Source organism: Epinephelus lanceolatus, chromosome 9, assembly GCF_041903045.1.
Source record: "Epinephelus lanceolatus isolate andai-2023 chromosome 9, ASM4190304v1, whole genome shotgun sequence".
Classification (NCBI taxonomy): domain Eukaryota; kingdom Metazoa; phylum Chordata; class Actinopteri; order Perciformes; family Serranidae; genus Epinephelus; species Epinephelus lanceolatus.
In genome coordinates, this window is record NC_135742.1 from 11853358 (window position 1) to 11872870 (window position 19513).

The window sequence follows — 19513 nt, forward strand, 5'->3', positions numbered from 1 at the left end:
TGCCTTGCGTTTCTGTACGTGCGTTGTAATTCCAGGTTTGGCCATTATGTGAAATTGGCTTCAAAGCCTGAGCTTGGGTGATCCAGTTGGAAGGTGTAGGTCTTTACAAAGAAAATAGCTCCTACATTAAACTGCTCTCAACAAGGTCAACAAGGATTTCTGGAAAGAGACATCGCTGTTGAGTTTTTTTTGGCACTTGGAACACCACAAGCTGAGTCCCATCTAGTTCCATTATACTTGAGAGAAGGCAGATATCTCTACGGCTGATATCTCCAACATTTGGCAACTTAAACCAAAGCAATCTACATTGATAAATAGCACTACAGGTAAGAGGTAAAAATATGTATTTTTAATTCTGGGGTGAACTGTCCCTTTTATCTTGACACACTATAATAATGATATTTTATATCATTAGAGTCTCTGGTAGCCAAAAAAAATCAACTTAAAGCCGAGGCCCATTTAAAACTTTGCTCCCAGGTATGGTGTGTGTTTGATCGGAGTGAAGAGGGAGGAAAACAAGAGCATCCTTCTGAACCCCGGGCCCCGCCACATCATGGCTGCTGCTGACACCTGCTACTACATCAACATCACCAAGGAGGAGAACTCAGCCTTCATCTTTAAACAGGAGGAGAAGCACAACAAGGGCCTGCCTGTCACCGGCCTCTACGACGCCCCCTCTAGGCTGCCCGTGCACAGCATCATCGCCAGCATGGGTGAGACCGAGAGCTGGAGGTGGAAAAAAATGAATGCTTAGAAGTAGAGAAGTTGAATAGAAGATGTTTGTAGTCTTTGAGTATAAAGATTCAGGCTGCAGACAGTTTCACACTTTGTGGGTTGAAAGCGTTTCCATGTATGAAGAGAAAATGGATGCTTTGTTGTTGTTTATTACTAAACCGCACTCACACTGAACATCTCTGAGTGGTGGCTGCCTCGGTGATGCTGTATGCTTTTGCTGACTGTTTATGCATGACTTTTTTCTTACATGCCTTTTTACTTTCTTGGCTGACATTATTGTGTTGTGCTTTTTCTTTGACCTGTGAAAGTTGATCAGGCCACTGCATATGGTAAGTTTGTGCATGATGCATCACTTCCTCACACTTAATAACTAATCCTGTAATTAGATGGAGAACAAAACAATGTCTTAAAGGAATACTTCCCCCCCCCAAATGACCATTTGTATATCAGTTACTCTCTTCATGTGGTCTCAAAAGCCTCCACGGTGAACGAAGAATCCAGAAACGAAGAAAATTGTTGATGGATGAATTGTTGATGGATTAACAAACCTTTACAGCTCGTGCACTATAATCTCAGTAAATATCTAATTTATCCATTTTTATGCTCAGTACCTCCCAAACATGCATTTTCGCTAAAACCTTGAAACTTAAACGCCTCTGTGTTTGAGTAGCACTCATTCAGGCCTGAGACTGTTGAGCGAGAAGTGTTTCTGAGTACTGAGCATATGACTGGATAAATGAGGCTTGCATGATACTGCACGGGTTGTGTGACAGTTTGAAAATGGATGTTTTGGTATATATTTGCTGTTGTTAAATGTAGACTCCCTTTACTCTGTTCCATCAAGAATTTTTCTTAGTTTTTGGATTCTTCGTTCACTATGGAGACGTGAGAAAAAGAAAGTTTTCTTCATGAATTCAAAGTAACACGGGATGAGTAATTGATATACTAAAATGATCATTTTGTGGGTGAAGTATTCCTTTAATTCTTTAATGATTTAAAGGTCCAGTGTGTAGGATTTAGGGGGATATAGTGGTACATGTGAAATGTAATATAATGAGTATATTTTCTTTAGTGTATAACCACCTGAAAATAAGAATCGTGTTTTCATCACCCTAGAATGTCCCGTTTATATCTTCATAGTGAGCGGGTCCTCGTTTATAGAGATCACCATGTTCACCGCCATGTAACGAACAAACCAAACACTGGCTCTTGATAGGGCCATATGCATCTTTACGCAGGCCACCGTCATAAGAACGCCCTCTGCAACAAGCAGCATTGGACAAACACTGATTTTTTGAAATAATTAATTGTTATATCTAGTGTTTTTGATTAAATCATCGGGTACGGTTGTTTTGGAGAGGAAGAGACCTCTGTGAATTATTCGGCTCCAAACCTCCTGAATGTCTGGAGTTTAAGTTAATAGAAAAAGGCGACACTTTAGCATGTGGTTTGCGAGCTGCCCATCTCCAACATGCCAAGCAATATCAGAAAAACTTTATTATAAGCCTTATTCGGTGTTTTTACTAGTTTTACTTATCTGGTCCATTTGTTTTGGAGGGAAAGAGACCTCTGCTGACAATTCAGCTCCCAGTAAAAACCACCTGAACAATGAACGCTGAAGGAATTCTAAGCAAGAAAAATTTCAGGTGGTTGCAATGTGCAGTCCTCACTGCTAGACGCCACTTATGTTCCCTAAATCTTACACACTGAACCTTTAAACTGTCTTTTTTTAAAACAAAAATCACATTATTGCAGAATATATGATATATGTATTGCACATATATCATATATCTGATATGCCTGATACATGCATCAGGCATATATCATACATCATATTACATAGAGCCAATATGATGTATTTTAGGGACATATTTATTGACAAACTAAAATGTCAATACAGTTTGCATGTCGTATGTTGAAGCTCGCGTACAGTTACATGACACTGAAAGCATTTTCTCCTCAAGGTCAAACTGAGCTGAGCTGAAGATGGTGTTTGGATTGTGTGAAGCAAAGATGCTGAACAAGCTAAACATGGACCTTACCTCACATAATATACAATAAGAAAAAGCGCTAACAAGCACACGAGTGTTCACTGAGATAAAATGGTTATGGGTTTATGCTTATTCACTGTTGACTCAACAACACATTACAGTAGAAGTGCTGCAAATGCTATTTTTCAAATGGCGGTGTATTTTGCTGCTCGCATAATAACAGTCCTCGTGTCACTTTCAGGCACAGTAGCCATCGATCTCCAGAACCCTGATCCTCCTGAGGAAAGCGGCAAGCTGACCTTGCCGACGGAGAATGGCTCCGGAAGCCGCAGGCCCAGCATTGCGCCAGTCCTTGAGATTGCCGACTCCTCCGCCATTCTGCCCTGCGACCTCCTCAGCGACCAATCAGAGGATGAGACTAACCAATCAGACGAGGAGGGCTCTGTAGGGTCAGAGTAAGTGACGTTAATGACCCAGACAGACTTGGCAGTGTTGTAGCGTACAGTATGTCTTGTAAGAGAAATATTCTAGTGCACACGTCCTGTGCTCTACACCTGATTGATGTCACCCTTCCTCCTCTTCGTCATGTCTCAGTGGTTATGGAGGGTGAGATGGATGAGATAGGAATAGGCGTGTAATCTGTGTGTCATGACGCTGTAAGGTGCGGACATAGCGGTGATTAATGTGTATGTCATGACAGCGAGGGTCAGCACTTTCTCTCTCTCGTCCTCACACAGATCCTCACCCCTCAACGCTCATCTGTCAGTCGCCAGGATGGCAAGTCGGAGGAATCCGTTTATCTCAGCAGCTTTTTCTTTTATTTCCTCCGAATGTGGTTTCATTAGACGGAGACGAGTTGAGAATAGATGGGGTGCTTTGTGCTTCACAGTCTGTGCCTCGGCCCATACGAGTCTTCTCAAACACTAACTGTTAGTGGGTCTCATAAAGTTGGACATAACATGGTCCCTCTAACCTCTGAGCCTCTGTGACTGTGCCCCGTGACACTGGAGTAGTTTTTCTTCTGTGAGAGTTGTCAGACACAGTAGTTGGGGAGATTACGGCGACTGCGTTATCTGCAGGAAAACACCTCGAGCTGCTCGAGGTCCCACAGTGCCATCAAGTGGTGATCAGGTTGCAGAGGCGTCTTATAAACAAAGTCAGAATCTCTTTTATTGGCAAACTAGAGGGCACCGTGAAACTGATTTGGGTAATTGTAGCTGGCATTTTACAAATCAGCGGACACAGAATCAAATGACACACTTGTTGCCAAAGAAAATGAGATGCGATTAAAACTAAACAGGCTACAAAAACATTGTAATTGTTGATGTAGGTGGTATTGAGCAGGAGTGAGTCCTTCAGGCTTATAAACATCAGTCATTTGAGCAACACTGCTACAGACTCTAATAAGAAACAGCAGAGATTAAATCCAGAAACACTGTTATTTTGACAGCCAGTCATGATGATATTTAGCTCGACAGAGTAATGATGAAAGTAATAAAGGTGCTCCAATTAGGATTTTCTAGGGCGATCACTGATCATCTATAGCTGGAAGCAGTATCAGCTGATAACAATCAACCATCACAGGGTCTTTTTGAAGTCTTTTATTTTCCAATTAAGAGATGAGAAAGTATTATGAATTGACAACTGTTCATTTATTGCCAGACAACACGTGCAACACTCTCTGTTAGAGACTCAACTTAAACAACAGCAGCCGACACTTGTTTACTGGGAGCAGCTTAGAGCAGTAATCTTCAACATGTTTCAGGCCAGAGACCCCTTAGCTGAAAAAGAGATGGAGTAGGGACCTTGTACTGCTTATATTGTGCAACATTGAGTCGGACTTGAGATCATTATCTGAATGTTTTCGGGTCTTATTTTGTGCGCATTTGCCTGTAGCTGTTAAAGCAGCAGCAAGTTGCAGCATGACCAGTTGCATCAGATTCACCCCACTTTCACCGACGGACAGTGTGTCAGAGTTTCTTGCTTGAAAAGTTACGAAACAATCCATTGTTGCTTACAAGAATGTGGTACACTTGAAATACCAGTGATAACACAGCTAGCTGGCCATTGACCAGTCTGTTTTTTTGTATTTTAGCTTTATTTTTATTGGTGTTTACAGGTTGAAGAGCCACACAATACGGCACAGGGTTTTTCAATTAACCAGTCAATAGGTTACATCCCTTTGTGTGTACGGTCCATTTTTTCCAGTGTTTTTGTATTGATCAAGTCGCAGTCTTAAAGAAAAGGTGATTTTCTCCATATAGTGAATTTTGGCAAGAATTGCAATCCCTTTAGCCACCTCCTGTGCTTTGTGAAGGTATTTGTCCGCATCCTGAGATTGTCTGGGTTTTTGCCCAAATAAAATATGACAAAAGCACAACTTCTAACCCAAAGATGTTCTTCATTTCTTTTGCAATCTCTTGCCAATATGGATAGATTAGTGGGCATCTCCAAAAAATATAAAAAATGGTCTGCCATTGATTTACCACACAACCTCCAGCATTCATCCTGACCCTGAGACCCTTGTCGCATTACGTTTTTCCAGCAGAACTTCCACCAGGATCTTGAATTGGTTGTCCTAGCTTGACCCTCCCAAATATCATTCAAATCATCCTCAGATATGTCCAGGCCCGATTCCCTCTCACATTTCTGTTTGACCCGGGCAGTGGAATAATTTTTTGAGTTTTGTAATCTGTTATATATTTGTGATACAGTACTTGTCTTTATTCTCATACACATCAGTGAATATTAACCACATTGGGCTCACTGTCCTCTGTTTGTTTGATTTCTTTACCAAAGTATTCTCTGACCTGCTGTTACACCATTTTGTGCCCATTGTCTGACCAGTTCATTTAAATCATTAGACTAGAATTTCAATCAATCTAGTCGAGCCAAAACCAATTATGATGTCATTTTAGTCAAACTTATTTCACCTAAGATTTTATCTTTTCATGAGGCTTTCTGATGAAAAACACAGATTGAATCAATCAGTGCTAACACATAGAACTGACACTTGGGAAATTGACTTACTCAACATGTAGAGACATTGTTTGACGAGTCTTCGTAGAGAGCATGGATCAAACTATTGGGTAGAAATATCGTCCAATACTGATCAGTGATTGATCAATCAGAGCACCCTCAAAAAGTAATGAAGACGGATTCAGTGACACTCATTTTATACCATCATGTATCAGCATATTCTTTCAGTTAAAGTCCACGCTGTTATTGTTAAACACAAACTGTGGAAGGAAGGAAACTGTTCAGAGATGGACAGCATCACCAGTGGATATCTGATACATAATAAAACGGCCAATATCTGCACAAAACGTCAGACAGGTTTATACTGCAGTTCTTTGAAACCACTTTGGCACAGAGTTGTTTAAATTTGATAGCACTTTTTCATTTTCTCTCTTTTCCATCAGTTTTGTGAAGGGCTACCCCCCCAACTCGCCCTACATTGGCAGCTCTCCAACTCTGTGCCACCTCCTGCCACAGAAAGCTCCATTCTGCTGCCTCCGCCTCGACAAGGTGAATTCACAAAGGAGAAAAAACAGGGCCGTCTCAAAATTTAATCATAAAAAACATGCATTGACTTAATAGATTTTAAAAAATATGTGCTTCCTAAGAGCACGGTACAACTAAAACCTGACTGACTTCCTGTTGAATTGTCTGTCTCCATCCAGGGCTGCACGCACAGCAGCTTTGAGGATGCCAAGGCGTACGGTTTCAAGAATAAGCTGATTATAGTGTCTGCAGAGACGGCTGGAAACGGCCTCTACAACTTCATCGTCCCTCTGCGCGCTTACTATCGGCCCAGGAAGGAGCTCAACCCCATAGTGCTGCTGCTGGACTACCCGTAAGACTTTAACTCTCCTGTTTCTTGTTTGTTTCCTTATTTTATGTACGAAAATAGATGTGTCTATTTCAAACACTGTAGCCGTCACTGCCCACATACTTGTGTCCTTTCTGCTGGTATAGATACATCCACTAGAGGGCAGTAGAGATCAGTAGTATCGTACCAACCTTCACTTCATTCCCATTTATTTACAATTGCGTCCAGCTTTTCTGTAGTGTTTGTTACTGTGCTGTGGCTAAGTAACATAATATAGATGTTCAACCAATGTTCTGACCAACTCACATAACTTCTCAAAAAGTGTCACCATTTTAAAAATGTCTTTGTCGTGTCCTACGGTCATGTCTCGCTTGAACCCTTGGCTATACAACCCCCACGATTTCTGGTGGTACCGCTCTGTTTCGTCAAGCTTTAAAAAAACGTGCAAACACAGATGATGAGCACAGAGTACGGCAAAGACAAAGCTCCGTCTATGTGCACATACGCTAACATTGAGCATAAATGAGCCTTTAAACCTATGGGGATGTTAAGTCATACAGTCAGTACAAATCAGACAGTTTGATGTTAACTTCAGATTTTTAAGACTAACATTTTTTATGTAGCGGCACACATGTACTACCTGCACCTGTAATTATAAACGTATAACACAGTAGAGGTGAGACGGTGGGATGATGAACGCAACTGATAAAGCTTTAGTGGTTGGAGAACTTGTGTCTTGTGTATTTGTATTTTTTATTTCAGTAATTTCACAGTTTGACACGGATAAAAATCATCTGCTACTTTAATATGAGCACATTTTCTGCCTGCAGTAGAGTTGGTCATTATATTTTAAAGAACATGGGCTAACCTAGCCTCCAGATACAGGAAAATATTAGTTTTACATTATTAATAAAACGTCGTGTTTCATGCAGAAATCTGAGCTGAAGTTCAAAAGATGTAAAGAAAAAATCTATGTGCCTGTTTGTGTGTTTGTGTGTGTGTGTGTGTGTGTGTGTGTGTGTATGTGTATATATTTGCATTTGTTTGTGAACACATGTGGGCTTGAAATAGGGAAAAAAAAATGTGCCAGTGCTTTATATGTTTGCAATTTAAAACAACCAAATTGCCTTCAGTGGAGCACAGTTGAAAAGATGGGTTAGCTTTGCTCCAAGATAAAAAATAAAAAGGGGAAAAAAAAGAAATATCTTTTGCATTATTCATAAATAACACTCCCCTCTGCTTAAGAAAGCCTATTTGTGTGTTTGGGAATGTATACATTTATGTGTGTTTGTGTTGCAGTGAAACACATGACGCTCTAACTCACTGTGAGTGTCATTAACTTCGGCCAGATCTCTACAGTCACTGAAACAGATAAACTAAACAGAAAGCCAAGAAAGCTCTGGCTAAGTGACACCCTCCAGGGTTTCCATAGCAACCAGTTACATCCTCACATTGAGTTTAAGAATTAAACCTATATATTTTCCCTCTTGTTTTCTCATAAACCATCGATTAATACAGTTCAGACGGTGTGTCTGCCCACGCCCTGATCAACAAGCAGATTTCAGGAAATTACAGAAACAATGTCATAATCTGTCACCAGGGGTTTGCAGAGATAATTAGTGTGGGAGGCTCACTGATGATGTTTCCTGTTTCCCGCAGGCCAGATAACCACTTCTTAGAGGCCATTTGCTGCTTTCCAATGGTTTACTTCATGGCTGGAACTATTGATAAGTATGTGTTTGGATTATAAAAACCTGCTCATTCGATTAACTCCTTTAATGATGGTGCTCATCTCAGTGGTAGCTTTTCCATTTTTAATACGGCCGCCAGCAACACAACATGCGTCATGAATAAAATGCAATTTAATGTTTAGCAGGTGTTGGCAATTAAAAAAAACAACGTTTCAGGGCTGATTAAATGAAACCTTCGCCATGAGGCACCATTAAAAATACAAAACAGCTGATGTACTTTGGATTTCTAGACCTATTTCATTGATTTTCTCATCCCCACATGTTGCTGTTCAGATATCGACAGGTCAGATCAGGCTAAATGTTCCCAGCTCAGCTTCACAGGAGTTTGATGCAAGAGTTTAATTTCATAATTGTCTCTGGGGGTGTAAAAGAAAGGACTTTCTAGACTCAAGATGTGCAGTTATTATCAACAATCATGCAGCATGAAAGTCATTACCAACCACTGAGACACCAAATGTTGGATGCACCCGGATCAGCTGTTCGTAAATCCATCACTAAGTTTGTAAGTCCTTCCCTGACTTCTTAGTAATTACTAGCTAGTTTCTAAGTAGTGATTTACTAAATTAGAATGCACCTTAACATAGTAGAGGAATGCTTTACTTCAATTACTCACCGTATGTTACCTTGAATAAGTGAGGAGAACCAAAAAAGTAATCATTATTCATGAATTGAAGTCATAGGAGACAACATTTAACAATAGCAAAACAACATCAAAACACCCATTTACAAACTCTCACACAGCTCCTGCGGTATAATCCAAATCTCATTTATCCAGTCGTAGGCTGAGTACTTGTCAAACACTGTTGTAGAACAAAGAGACTCGAACCACAGGATTGGACATTCGAGGGTTTTGACAATTTATAGTGTCTAACAAACAAGTGGTATCAGTTAACTCACCGAAAGCTTTCCATTTAGAGGTGTTTCCTGTCACTTAAGCTGCTGCTTTCCTGTTATTCAGACAACCAGCTCCGAGAACAATTGCTTCTCCTCACAGTCTTTAAACTCTGCTCTAGCAAAGCTCATACACATGTGTGATCATGCTTCTCATAGACAGAAGAGAGCATACGAGTGGATATATTAGACATGTATTATACTATGGATTGTGGATCATCCCCAGTGACTTCAATTCTTGAAGAATGTTTGCCTTCTTTGGATTCTCCGTTCACCAGTGGCATACAAGAAAAGTTTCCTTCACAAATTTAATGTGACACAGGTGATTATTTGATATACATAAGAATTTTGCAAGTGCAGTTTTCTTTTCAGAGAGCTTAGTTAGTGAAGACTTCAGTAATGTGGAATTTGTTTGTCAGGAAACATTAGTTGTGCGGTTTCATCGAAAACAATCAGCCATATAAAGATGATGTTACTGCAGCATCCTAAAGTTTTAACAAAACTGCCAAAAAAACAGGTTTAGGGCAAAAATTATGTATAAAATAAAAGTCTCAGTCCTTTGAAACATATTTTTTCATGTATGCAGACAAAGTAATAGCTGCATTTGCAGAGTTAGTAGATGCTGTGGTTTAGTGTATGTGGTAAATATCCAGTAATGCTAGCCTAACCAGTGCCATTTTGTAAGTTGGTGATTTTATGATTTAAGATTTATTGTGTTATTTTGTTAAAAAGTAATTTAAAATCATATTAAACTATGATCCAATGTCAAGTCGGATGTGATGATGACGACCATGTTTTCTGTTCCACTCACACTAAACAGGTCACATGGTAGTGCTAACATACATTCCTCCGTTACCTACGTAACAGTCACAACTGACAATTGTGTAGATGTAAGTTCTTAGTAGCAACGCATCTCTACATAAGAACTAGATTTGTGATGCATTGTGATGCATTATTATCCACATAGTAAACACTGTACATAATTATAACTAGACTAACTTAAAGCTGAGCTAATATTCAATGGGAGACATTTCCTGACATGTCATGCAATAATCAACACTGTTGTTTTGTGACTGGACCAGCCTGGACAACCTGCTGCAGTGTGGTATAATCTACGCTGACAACTTGGTGGTTGTGGACAAGGAGAGCACCATGAGCGCTGAGGAGGACTACATGGCAGACGCCAAGACCATCGTCAACGTCCAGACTATGTTCAGGTAACACAGGGAGAGTTTCACTGTGTAGAACATACAGAACAGTTTGTACCATCAGTGCCTGTTTGTGTTTGAACTTCAAGTTTTGGATCGAGTGCACGCCAGACTCCGCTTGATTAACTTTCTCATGTTCTCCAAAAGAAGCTGCAAAGTTGTTTTTCAGAGTTTGCCAGAATGGTGAATGAGTTCATCTCAGAGACAAACTGCAGTTGTCAAAACTCCTCTTTTATTTAACAACTAAAAATTAAAAGCATTTATCTCTGCCACACGGGGTCTTCCCCTTAGCAGAAAGCGTTTCATCTCTCCGCCAACTCCACTCTGTCTTTGATCTCTCTCCCCACTCAGGTTGTTCCCCAGTCTCAGCATCATCACCGAGCTCACACACCCGTCCAACATGAGGTTCATGCAGTTCAGAGCCAAGGACTGCTACTCACTCGCGCTCTCCAAACTGGAGAAGGTGAGCCTTTGAGACGGGAGAACGAAGTTAAGACTTCCTTGACATTTATCGTCTTTTGTGTGGTGTGACTGTTTTCAAAATACAAATCAAAGCTGGATTAATACTGTAACACTGTAATGTTTAAAATGAGTCTGGGATTGATGGTTTATTTTTCCTCTCACCTCTCGAGTTGATTATGTTCTGCATATTTAGTGGTAAACATGCCATTTTTCCTCTTTTCTCATGAATATTTCCACATGAGGGGAGTGAAATGGATCTGTTAATATAATACAATATAAATGGAGCATTTTCAGCCTCACCAAAACAAGATTTACTATTTTGTACCATCATTCTTCATGTGCCTTTATGTCTGTGTTTCCGAGCCTTGATAGTGAAAGGAGAGAATAAAACACACAAAAAAAGGACACAAGATGATCTTGTAAGAACTTTTACCAAAGTCCATGAAGTCCTGAATTTTTCATGTGCTGTATTTCTGCCACCTACAGTGAGAGCTTTCACCTGCAGTGCTTTAAAAACTAAACTCTCTCAACTAACTTGTAAGATTTCAGAGGTGAAAACAGCCTTTTCATTTTCACACAAGTCTTCCTTGGAGATGGAGCAAAAGAGCAAAAGTTCAGCAAACAAACAGTGAAAGGTGAGATTTTGACATCTGGTTGCTCTGTTCCTCATCTTGTTTTGTTTGTTTCTCTCTTCAGATAGAGCGCGATAAGGGCTCCAACTTGGCCTTCATGTTCCGGCTGCCGTTTGCTGCAGGCAGGGTGTTCAGTATCAGCATGTTGGATACGCTGCTCTACCAGGTGGGATAACAAAGACTTTAGGGGTTGGACATGAGGATTCATTATGAAATATTTCAAGTCAAATATATAGGCCATTTATTTCCAGCGCACATTTCAAATGTTGAAACTTTGTGTGTCAAAGCAAGTTAAAGAATTAGCTGAAAGGTTTGTTTAATATAGATATTTTATAACAGCTAAGTCATTATTTTCTAGTAATTTACAGTATGTTTAAAGGTATACTACGCAGGAACTGTTGGCTACTATCTGTAAACACTTGGCCCTACCTATTGTTACTACTTGTTCATCAACTGCAAGCTACTATACTAATAAAGGAACGTTACATTTGTTGAAATGGGAGAGCCAATACATTAGCAAGCTAGCTAAGCTAATCGCCGGCACCTACCTGTCCCACAGAAAACAGGGCAACTCTGTGTCGCTTTGAATGAATGAATGACTTAATGTTGAACCAAAAATTAAAAAAAAAACATCATAAAAAACAAACAAGACAAATATCAGTGTTCGAAAAAGAGTAGGTAGAAGTAAAACTTACATGTCCCTACCCCTTTCTTACATTTCTTCTTTTTACCGTATATTATTTCAACTGATTTCCAAATTTATTTGCGACTAATATACAACTATCCCCAGTCTATTTACCACCCAGTTACATAAATAAGTGATAAACCCAGTTTATTTACAGTCCAAGTACCACCCAGTGTTACAAAATAAATACGCATTCCCCTAACACAACCTTTCCAATCTTTTTTGTGTACTTTTGCCTATTCCACAAGTCCACCCCACATACTGAAATACACAGACTCTTCTTAGTTGTACGAACACGTTGTTTTTTAAAATTAAATTCTCCTCTTAAATTAATTTTTCATTCCCCATCCTCCTCTGCCAAGCTCGCTAGCAAAAGTGACAGTAAAAGCCAACCTCAGATTCACTCTTGTTTTGGAACAAGCTTTGTCTGCTTGGCACTGTGCCTCGCTACATTTGATTTTATTGTCGGTGTGTCTGCAATTTGTGTCACTTCCTCTTAAATACATGCTGCTACTATCTGGTCGCTACCTTGTTAAAAAGTCCTGACTTCACATGCATGCTGTTATTGGCTGAGGGTACACGCCCACAAAAGCAAAATAAGAAACAGATAAGAAAATACCTGCAGAGGACAGAGTCTCTGCAGGTACAGACAGCGCCTCGCACTTCTTGTGGGTCATAAGTGATGATTGAGAAGGATTACTTCTGTATGAGTGTAGGAAGATCTTTCATAGTATGGCTTTTAAATTGAAAAGTTTCATGTCAGAAGTAAAAGTAGAAGAGTTTCTCCTCCTGTAGGGTCCCAGATAAGAACATCTCTAAAAGAACACTCACTCCTGACAACATTAAAAGTTTTTACAGACCCATTAAACAAATAAATTGAGCAATAAAATAAGCATAAAAGATTTACTGCAGGAGCAGTAGGCAATCTTTTTAGCCATATGAGGCATATAAAGGAACAGTCCCTCCCACTGCACCTGAACAAAAGAAGTCATCAAAATGGGTGCACATTAAAATGAAATTGTGCTTTGGCAATCTAAAGCCTGAGAAGAAGGACACAGATTTATATAATGGAACAGTTTGGGGACATCTGATTTGTTTTTTTAAATAATTAAATAGGCTCGATATGCACAATGTGTTTGGAAGAAAATACACATAAATGTCTAACTATAAGTGCTTGTTTGCAACTGGGCTTTTTGTCTTAAGTTCACTGCTCTCTTTCTCTGTGTTCTGACAGTCGTTTGTTAAGGACTATATGATCGCCATAGCGAGGCTTCTCCTCGGTCTGGACACCACGCCTGGCTCTGGGTACCTGTGTGCTGTAAGTACAAATGTTGATGCTGCTTTGACTAAATGAGCTTGTGCTTGCATCTGTTTGACTCTCATTGTCCGTCCACAGATGAAGATCACAGAAGAGGACCTGTGGATCAGGACCTACGGCAGACTCTTCCAGAAGCTTTGTTCCTCCAGCGCTGAGATCCCCATCGGGATCTACCGCACCGAGTCGCACATGTTCTCCACCTCAGAGGCAAGTTCAGTGTGAGCTTAATGTCTGAGACCTTGCTTTGGGTTCGGCTTTAGCTCAGGCACTGCTGCGGCTTCAGCTTCCCTCCATTATTTATTCCCTCATTTTGTGTTTTCTTCATTCCTGCTTTTTTCTCACCTCGTCTTTTTAAAATTTTCATGATGTCCTTGCTTTGACTTTATCCTGCTTTCATTTCTCTCCACATAAAATGTCTTTCCCTCAAACTCACCTCTCAAAGTCCTGTGATATTTTTTTTTTCTTTCTCCATTCTCCCTTCCTCTTTTTGTTTAGTTTTTAATCTTCCTAACTAGCTGCTTTTATTCCTCAATGCCTTATTTTTCATGTTCTTTTCATCAGTCATTTGCTCCTGTCAGTGCGTTTCTGTCTTCTATTTGTTTTATGCCAAGCGCGAGAAGGAAATTAACATTTGTTTTCCTGAACACTAGTTTTCCGACAATTTTAGAAGCCATTGTGATTGTTGAAATGGAAATCAGCCTCTAAATAAAATGTGGCAGGTTACGTAAGTGGCTGGTACAAGAGACACAAACTTTAAATGTGCCAAAGTGTTAATTTCCCACCATTCTAACAGAGATTAACGACTAGTAAATGCACCATATTTACTATTTATAGGCTGATTTTTAAAGCTTTGGATGATTCTGCTTGCTTTGGATGCCCCCATCTTTCATTGCATCTCTTTTTGTTCGGATGTCTGTTTGTCTCTTGTTTCAGTGCAAGGACAGTTACGCTCAGGTAAGATCCAAATGTGCTTGTTTTTTTAATTTGGATATTTCAACCACCTTTTTGCTTGAAGGACACAGCAATGAAAAATACCTTACTGGCATTTTTCTGGCATTTATGAATGTGTAGAGTTCATAAGCATCACAGCAGGCATCTGATAATGGCACTTACAAAGGCATTAAAATGGAAGTTTGTTTTTATTGTGGTGTTTCTTTAAAAAATGGAACAAAAAATAACAAAACAGCATTAATACTGCCACCGTTCTTTCCCAGTCTCAGGTGTCCATCAACATGCAGCAGGGTGAGGAGCATCGGGAGCGTAAAGAGTCCTGGAAGGAGAAGACGGCTCACAGGAACTCCACCACGAGCGACCAGTCGGAGCACCCGCTGCTGAGGAAGAAGAGCATGCAGTGGGCGCGGCGGCTGAGCAGGAAGACCACCAAACCGTCCAGCAGAGCGGAGCGTATCTCGCAGCAGAGACTCAACCTGTACCGACGCTCCGAGCGGCAGGAGCTGTCCGAGCTGGTCAAGAATCGCATGAAGCATTTGGGCCTGCCCACCGTGGGATACGGTGAGTGCAACAGCTGATGGCGTGAGAGTTAGAGAAGTGATGTCAGTCTTTGCTGTGTTGTGTAGAAGTTGACTAGAAGTTAATTTAGTGTACTAGTTTATGGTGTTTTGAATATTGTATAACAAGACTTTACTGTAGGTGCTTAAAAACAATTATTAATGTTTTAAATGTATTTTAATCTAGTTTACAATATTTAATTATAATTAGTCACAATGTGCCTGAAAATGAATAATAATGTAAATGATAATGTGTCTTGCAGATTAGAGTCTCACTTCTATCAATATTTCTTTAAGCAGCAGCAGGAGGCAGAAATAATGTAACTGGTTGAGTTAAAGCTCAGTGGGTAGAGCCTAAGAATCTCAGCTTTATGGTGAGGAGAAGCAAGAAAAACTGAAGGAACTATTTCTGAGGCCCTTTTTATATTTATGATTATATTTACAGGAGGCCAGTCTGCATGAATTAATCTGACTAGATTGTGTTTCTCTTTTAGCAGCAGGAGACCTCAGAAGCCGGAGTAAACCACATAAATCACATAAAGCATGTAGAGTTGAAACTGTTGGTTGAAATTAATAGCAGCCATTTTGATAATCAATTATTTTTTAAACACAAAAATAACTGGTCACATAAAGATGACACAGGTCACATGATATATTGGTGTAGCTTTACTAGACAAAAACCACATTGAAAGAAATTGTGAATGAAAATAAAGTAAATGTATACTGTGAGTAATTCACACATCAAGTAACAAGAATAAAGGTTCAGTCGCATTGAAGAGATTTTTGCATTTTTGGACTGCCTACCTATGCTATGGACTTTTACACTGAGTGAGCTGGCCAGTCATTTTTTACCTTTATGTGACTATTTTCCTTGTCCTTGAAGAGCACCTGATGTTTTTTAGAACTAACTACACAGTGCTTTAACCCAGTGCAGCACTCTCTTTTTTTTCCGCACAAAAATAACCGGTTTCAACTTCACAGATGTGAAAACTTGTTTTTAGGTTATTTTAAATAGCTGTATATTGAATCTCTTTGGGTTCTGGACTCCTGGTCAGACAAAAGATATTAAAATATGTCAACTTGGCCTCCTAGAATATTGTGATGGATATTTATTTATTTATTTATTTTTGGGTTTTTTTACAATTTTCTGACTTTTGTAAAAAAAAAAAAAAAAATGTACTCAAATAATAATAGTGAATAAATAATGGAAATAGTTGACATGATCTCACAGGAAAACCTGATCAACAGTGTCGTGTTTTTTTAGGGTTATTTTGTTTGTTTGTTTTCCCTCAATACAGTTCTCATCATTTGACGATAGTTCTGTTCATACAATCTTTGTTGAGGAACTTTTGAATCCAAAAAGCCCCATTATCGGCCATGGACGTCAGTAGCACCTTGTGTTGCAGAGAGTATACTTGTTTTAGTCTGAGACACGCATAATTTCATTTTCAAGTTTAATAGCTGCTCTGTGACCAGCTGTCATTTCCAATGAGTTTCAGTTGGATGACTCAATTCTAAAAGTTAACTGCGGGATGCAGGAGGCTCCATTTGTGTGTATGCAGTGATTTTGTACACCTATAAACTGTTAAAGAGGCAAATTACATCATTTAGTCAGATTTTATCCTTCATAGTGTGACATTGTTTAGATAAGCAGCCATGTTAGCTCTACTTAGGTTGTATTCATCGACTCAAACAGAACCAAAACTATTTAGAGAATAGATCAGCTCCAATCACTAAAATCTACCTACTTTTTACTCATTATTAAAGGCATGTAGTTCAGGTGATTCTTTTGCTCTACCCACTCTCAACCAGTTAAATAATTTCAGCCATGAAAGCAGCTGTGTTTGATAAACTCCAATCTGTGTCTCAGTCATTTTTATCTCATCTTACTACCTATTAAGACGTGTTGTTGTGGGTCTTGATGGTACGGATCATTTACATCACACCACATCATCATGATCCATCGGAGACCTCATGTCTTCACATCAGTTTCACACGTATGAAACTCTTCTCCCACGTGCCATCACCGCCATCACCATCTCCATCACACAAACACCCACCTCACAGTCACACCCATACCAACATGTGGATGTGAACACGTCATGCATGGGAGATGCAGGAGCATCGAACCTCGTCTCAATTGCATTTGATCACAGACTGCAATTGCCTGCACTCTTTACCTGCTCACTTCTGTGCTTTCTTTCAGTTCTTCTCTCCTCCCAGCTTCACGCTTCAAAACCAAAGCAGAATCATGCTCCAGATGTGTTGCACTCTCTAAATCTCATGTAACATGTCAATTGAATACGTTTCAGGAAGAACCCCAAAAGCTCAAGATCGCCTTATGAACCATGAATGTCAGTGAGGATTACTGCGACAGGATCATAACATGTGACAGATTAACAACTTGGAAGTGATTCTGTGCACACAACAACGCATGGCTTCTTTGCATCGCTCTCACCTTTTTAAAACTTCTTTTTGAAACTGCAAATGCATTTGCTGCCTGCCTGAATTTTTTCTTTTTCCTGTTTTCCCCCCCTCCTCCTTTGTTCCTCTCCTCCTCTGTCTCTCTCTTTCTCCCTGTCTGACTCTTCTATCTTCCCTCCTTTGGCTTGTAGAGGATGTTTCTAATCTCACTGCGAGCGATGTCATGAATCGAGTAAATCTAGGATATTTGCAAGGTAAATTTGTGTGCTGTTTATGACTCATTTACAACATTTGAGTGGTTCCATCTTGTGGAGAAAGGAATTTGTCCTTTCGCCAGCATCCATTGAAGATTAGTGCACTGAATTTCTCCACAGATTAGATATATCATTACTAGATGTTTGTTTTTTTTCCACTCTTTGTTTGATCTTTTTTCGTTCATAAAGAAATCTGTAGTTATTCATAAATCACCAAATCAGGACATTGACGTTAACAGTGAATGCCGTTGCTTATTAGAGTTGCAGGACATTTCAGAGCACCCGTATACAGAGGGGACCAGGCCGTCAGGTTAGCTGGTTGATCACAGTACTGCAACTTTACTGCATGAGTGTGTGTGTATGTGTAAACGTGTGTGTGAGTGTGTGCGTTCTGCCAGAATGGGTGGTAGACCAGCAGCCAACCTCTCACTATCTCGCTCTGCTATCTCTCTCTCTATCTGGTCTTTTTTGCATTGTGTTCCCGTGAGGTGACGTCCCACGTGGCTAGAGTACTGCAGGGCATCAGAGTATGGCTTAAAGAGTGGAGCGGAACGCATTATGTCTGTGGATGGAAGGTTAGACATAGAGTTGAACTGTTTCATTAGATATGTACAAAGAATAATGAGTGTCTGAGGTGTCCTGATGGAGAAAATAAAGAACTGAGGTGTCTGTTATTTTCATTTTTCAGGACACTTCAAAGTGTCTTTTCACACTTATACCATGGCCACTTAACAACAGGCAAAAGAGAAGCAGTGTTTAAACCTCATCCTCATCAATTTCTTAGTTACAGTTTGTTTATGGTTGGTTTAATGCATGGTTTGGGGTGTTAGTACTATAGCAATAGTCACCTGCAGTTTTATACAGCTTGTGTATTGATTTAGATTGGAGGTTAAAGGGTGGGTTAGGTGTTTTTCAACCGGGACTCTATTTTTCCGTGGTTTTGTGTCTAAGTGACTTATCGAAAACAACATTCCAGTATTGAGCAGCAAAACAGGCTGCAATGTAACCACTCAGGGCATGTCCACGCCATTAATTTCCATCCACTAAAAGTGCTTGTTTGTGCCACTGACAGGCTCAGATTGTTACTATAAGTGTCTGACAACAGTATGGACAGGATCCCTGCAGAGATAGACCTTTTTCTTAAAGAGAGAGATCCATTTGTTTAACCACAAACAGCCCCAAAATCGCTATCGTCAAACCCACCAGACTCCTTTTAAACAAACAGTAATTACATCAAGTTAAAACAAATCACATTCAAAGTCAACAGAAACAAGACAAAATTCACACTCACACTCTTGGTTGGTCTTTCCACTGTTCCAACAATCACCAGCTTCAGTTTGGTTGAAATAAACTTTTACTTCACCCAGTTAGATATGAAAATATACTGACTCTGTACACGCTAAAAATTGCTGTTTATTTAAATGGAGTCTGGTGAAATTGGCGATGTAGAATCCTTTCCATAATGTAGTCCAACACTTAATAATCTGAGCCTGTCAGTGGCAAAAACAAACACTTTTAATGGAGGTTCTTTAACAGTGTGAACATGCCCTGATTGGTTACATTGCAGCCTGTTTTACGGATGCCGGCTGCAGTGCTATCACTCAGCACTTGACCAGTTTCAAAAATTGTTGTTCCCATTTGTCACTTAGACACAAAAACATGGGAAAATAGGGTCCAGGTTAAAAGATACTGCACTTGCCCTTTAACCTTTCAGGAAAATATTTTTACTGCCATGGCTCTGTACTCCAGCACATCGGATTTGTAATAAACCATGATGTCAAAGAGCTGACTTTCAGCTTCAATTTAAAGAATCTCAGTCATC

The 19513-nt window shown here is 39.8% G+C and overlaps 1 protein-coding gene across 19 annotated transcripts in view; it reads left to right on the forward strand.

The window, feature by feature from the left end:
* kcnt1b (potassium sodium-activated channel subfamily T member 1b) overlaps nucleotides 1-19513 on the forward strand; it is a 126165-nt gene that overhangs the window by 91134 nt on the left and 15518 nt on the right. For 7 of the 19 annotated variants that reach the window (XM_078170551.1, XM_078170552.1, XM_033619913.2 and 4 more), the window contains 15 exons: nucleotides 478-713; nucleotides 1044-1064; nucleotides 2968-3181; nucleotides 6149-6254; nucleotides 6410-6582; nucleotides 8218-8289; nucleotides 10283-10417; nucleotides 10760-10871; nucleotides 11567-11668; nucleotides 13422-13505; nucleotides 13584-13712; nucleotides 14439-14459; nucleotides 14720-15017; nucleotides 17629-17691; nucleotides 17951-18001. In XM_078170551.1, the coding sequence (XP_078026677.1) occupies nucleotides 478-713; nucleotides 1044-1064; nucleotides 2968-3181; nucleotides 6149-6254; nucleotides 6410-6582; nucleotides 8218-8289; nucleotides 10283-10417; nucleotides 10760-10871; nucleotides 11567-11668; nucleotides 13422-13505; nucleotides 13584-13712; nucleotides 14439-14459; nucleotides 14720-15017; nucleotides 17629-17691; nucleotides 17951-18001 (1817 nt within the window). Of the gene's footprint in view, nucleotides 1-477; nucleotides 714-1043; nucleotides 1065-2967; nucleotides 3182-6148; nucleotides 6255-6409; nucleotides 6583-8217; nucleotides 8290-10282; nucleotides 10418-10759; nucleotides 10872-11566; nucleotides 11669-13421; nucleotides 13506-13583; nucleotides 13713-14438; nucleotides 14460-14719; nucleotides 15018-17325; nucleotides 17553-17628; nucleotides 17692-17950; nucleotides 18002-19513 lie in introns of those variants that run through there. The other 12 variants (XM_078170553.1, XM_078170565.1, XM_078170559.1 and 9 more) reach the window with 9 other exon arrangements.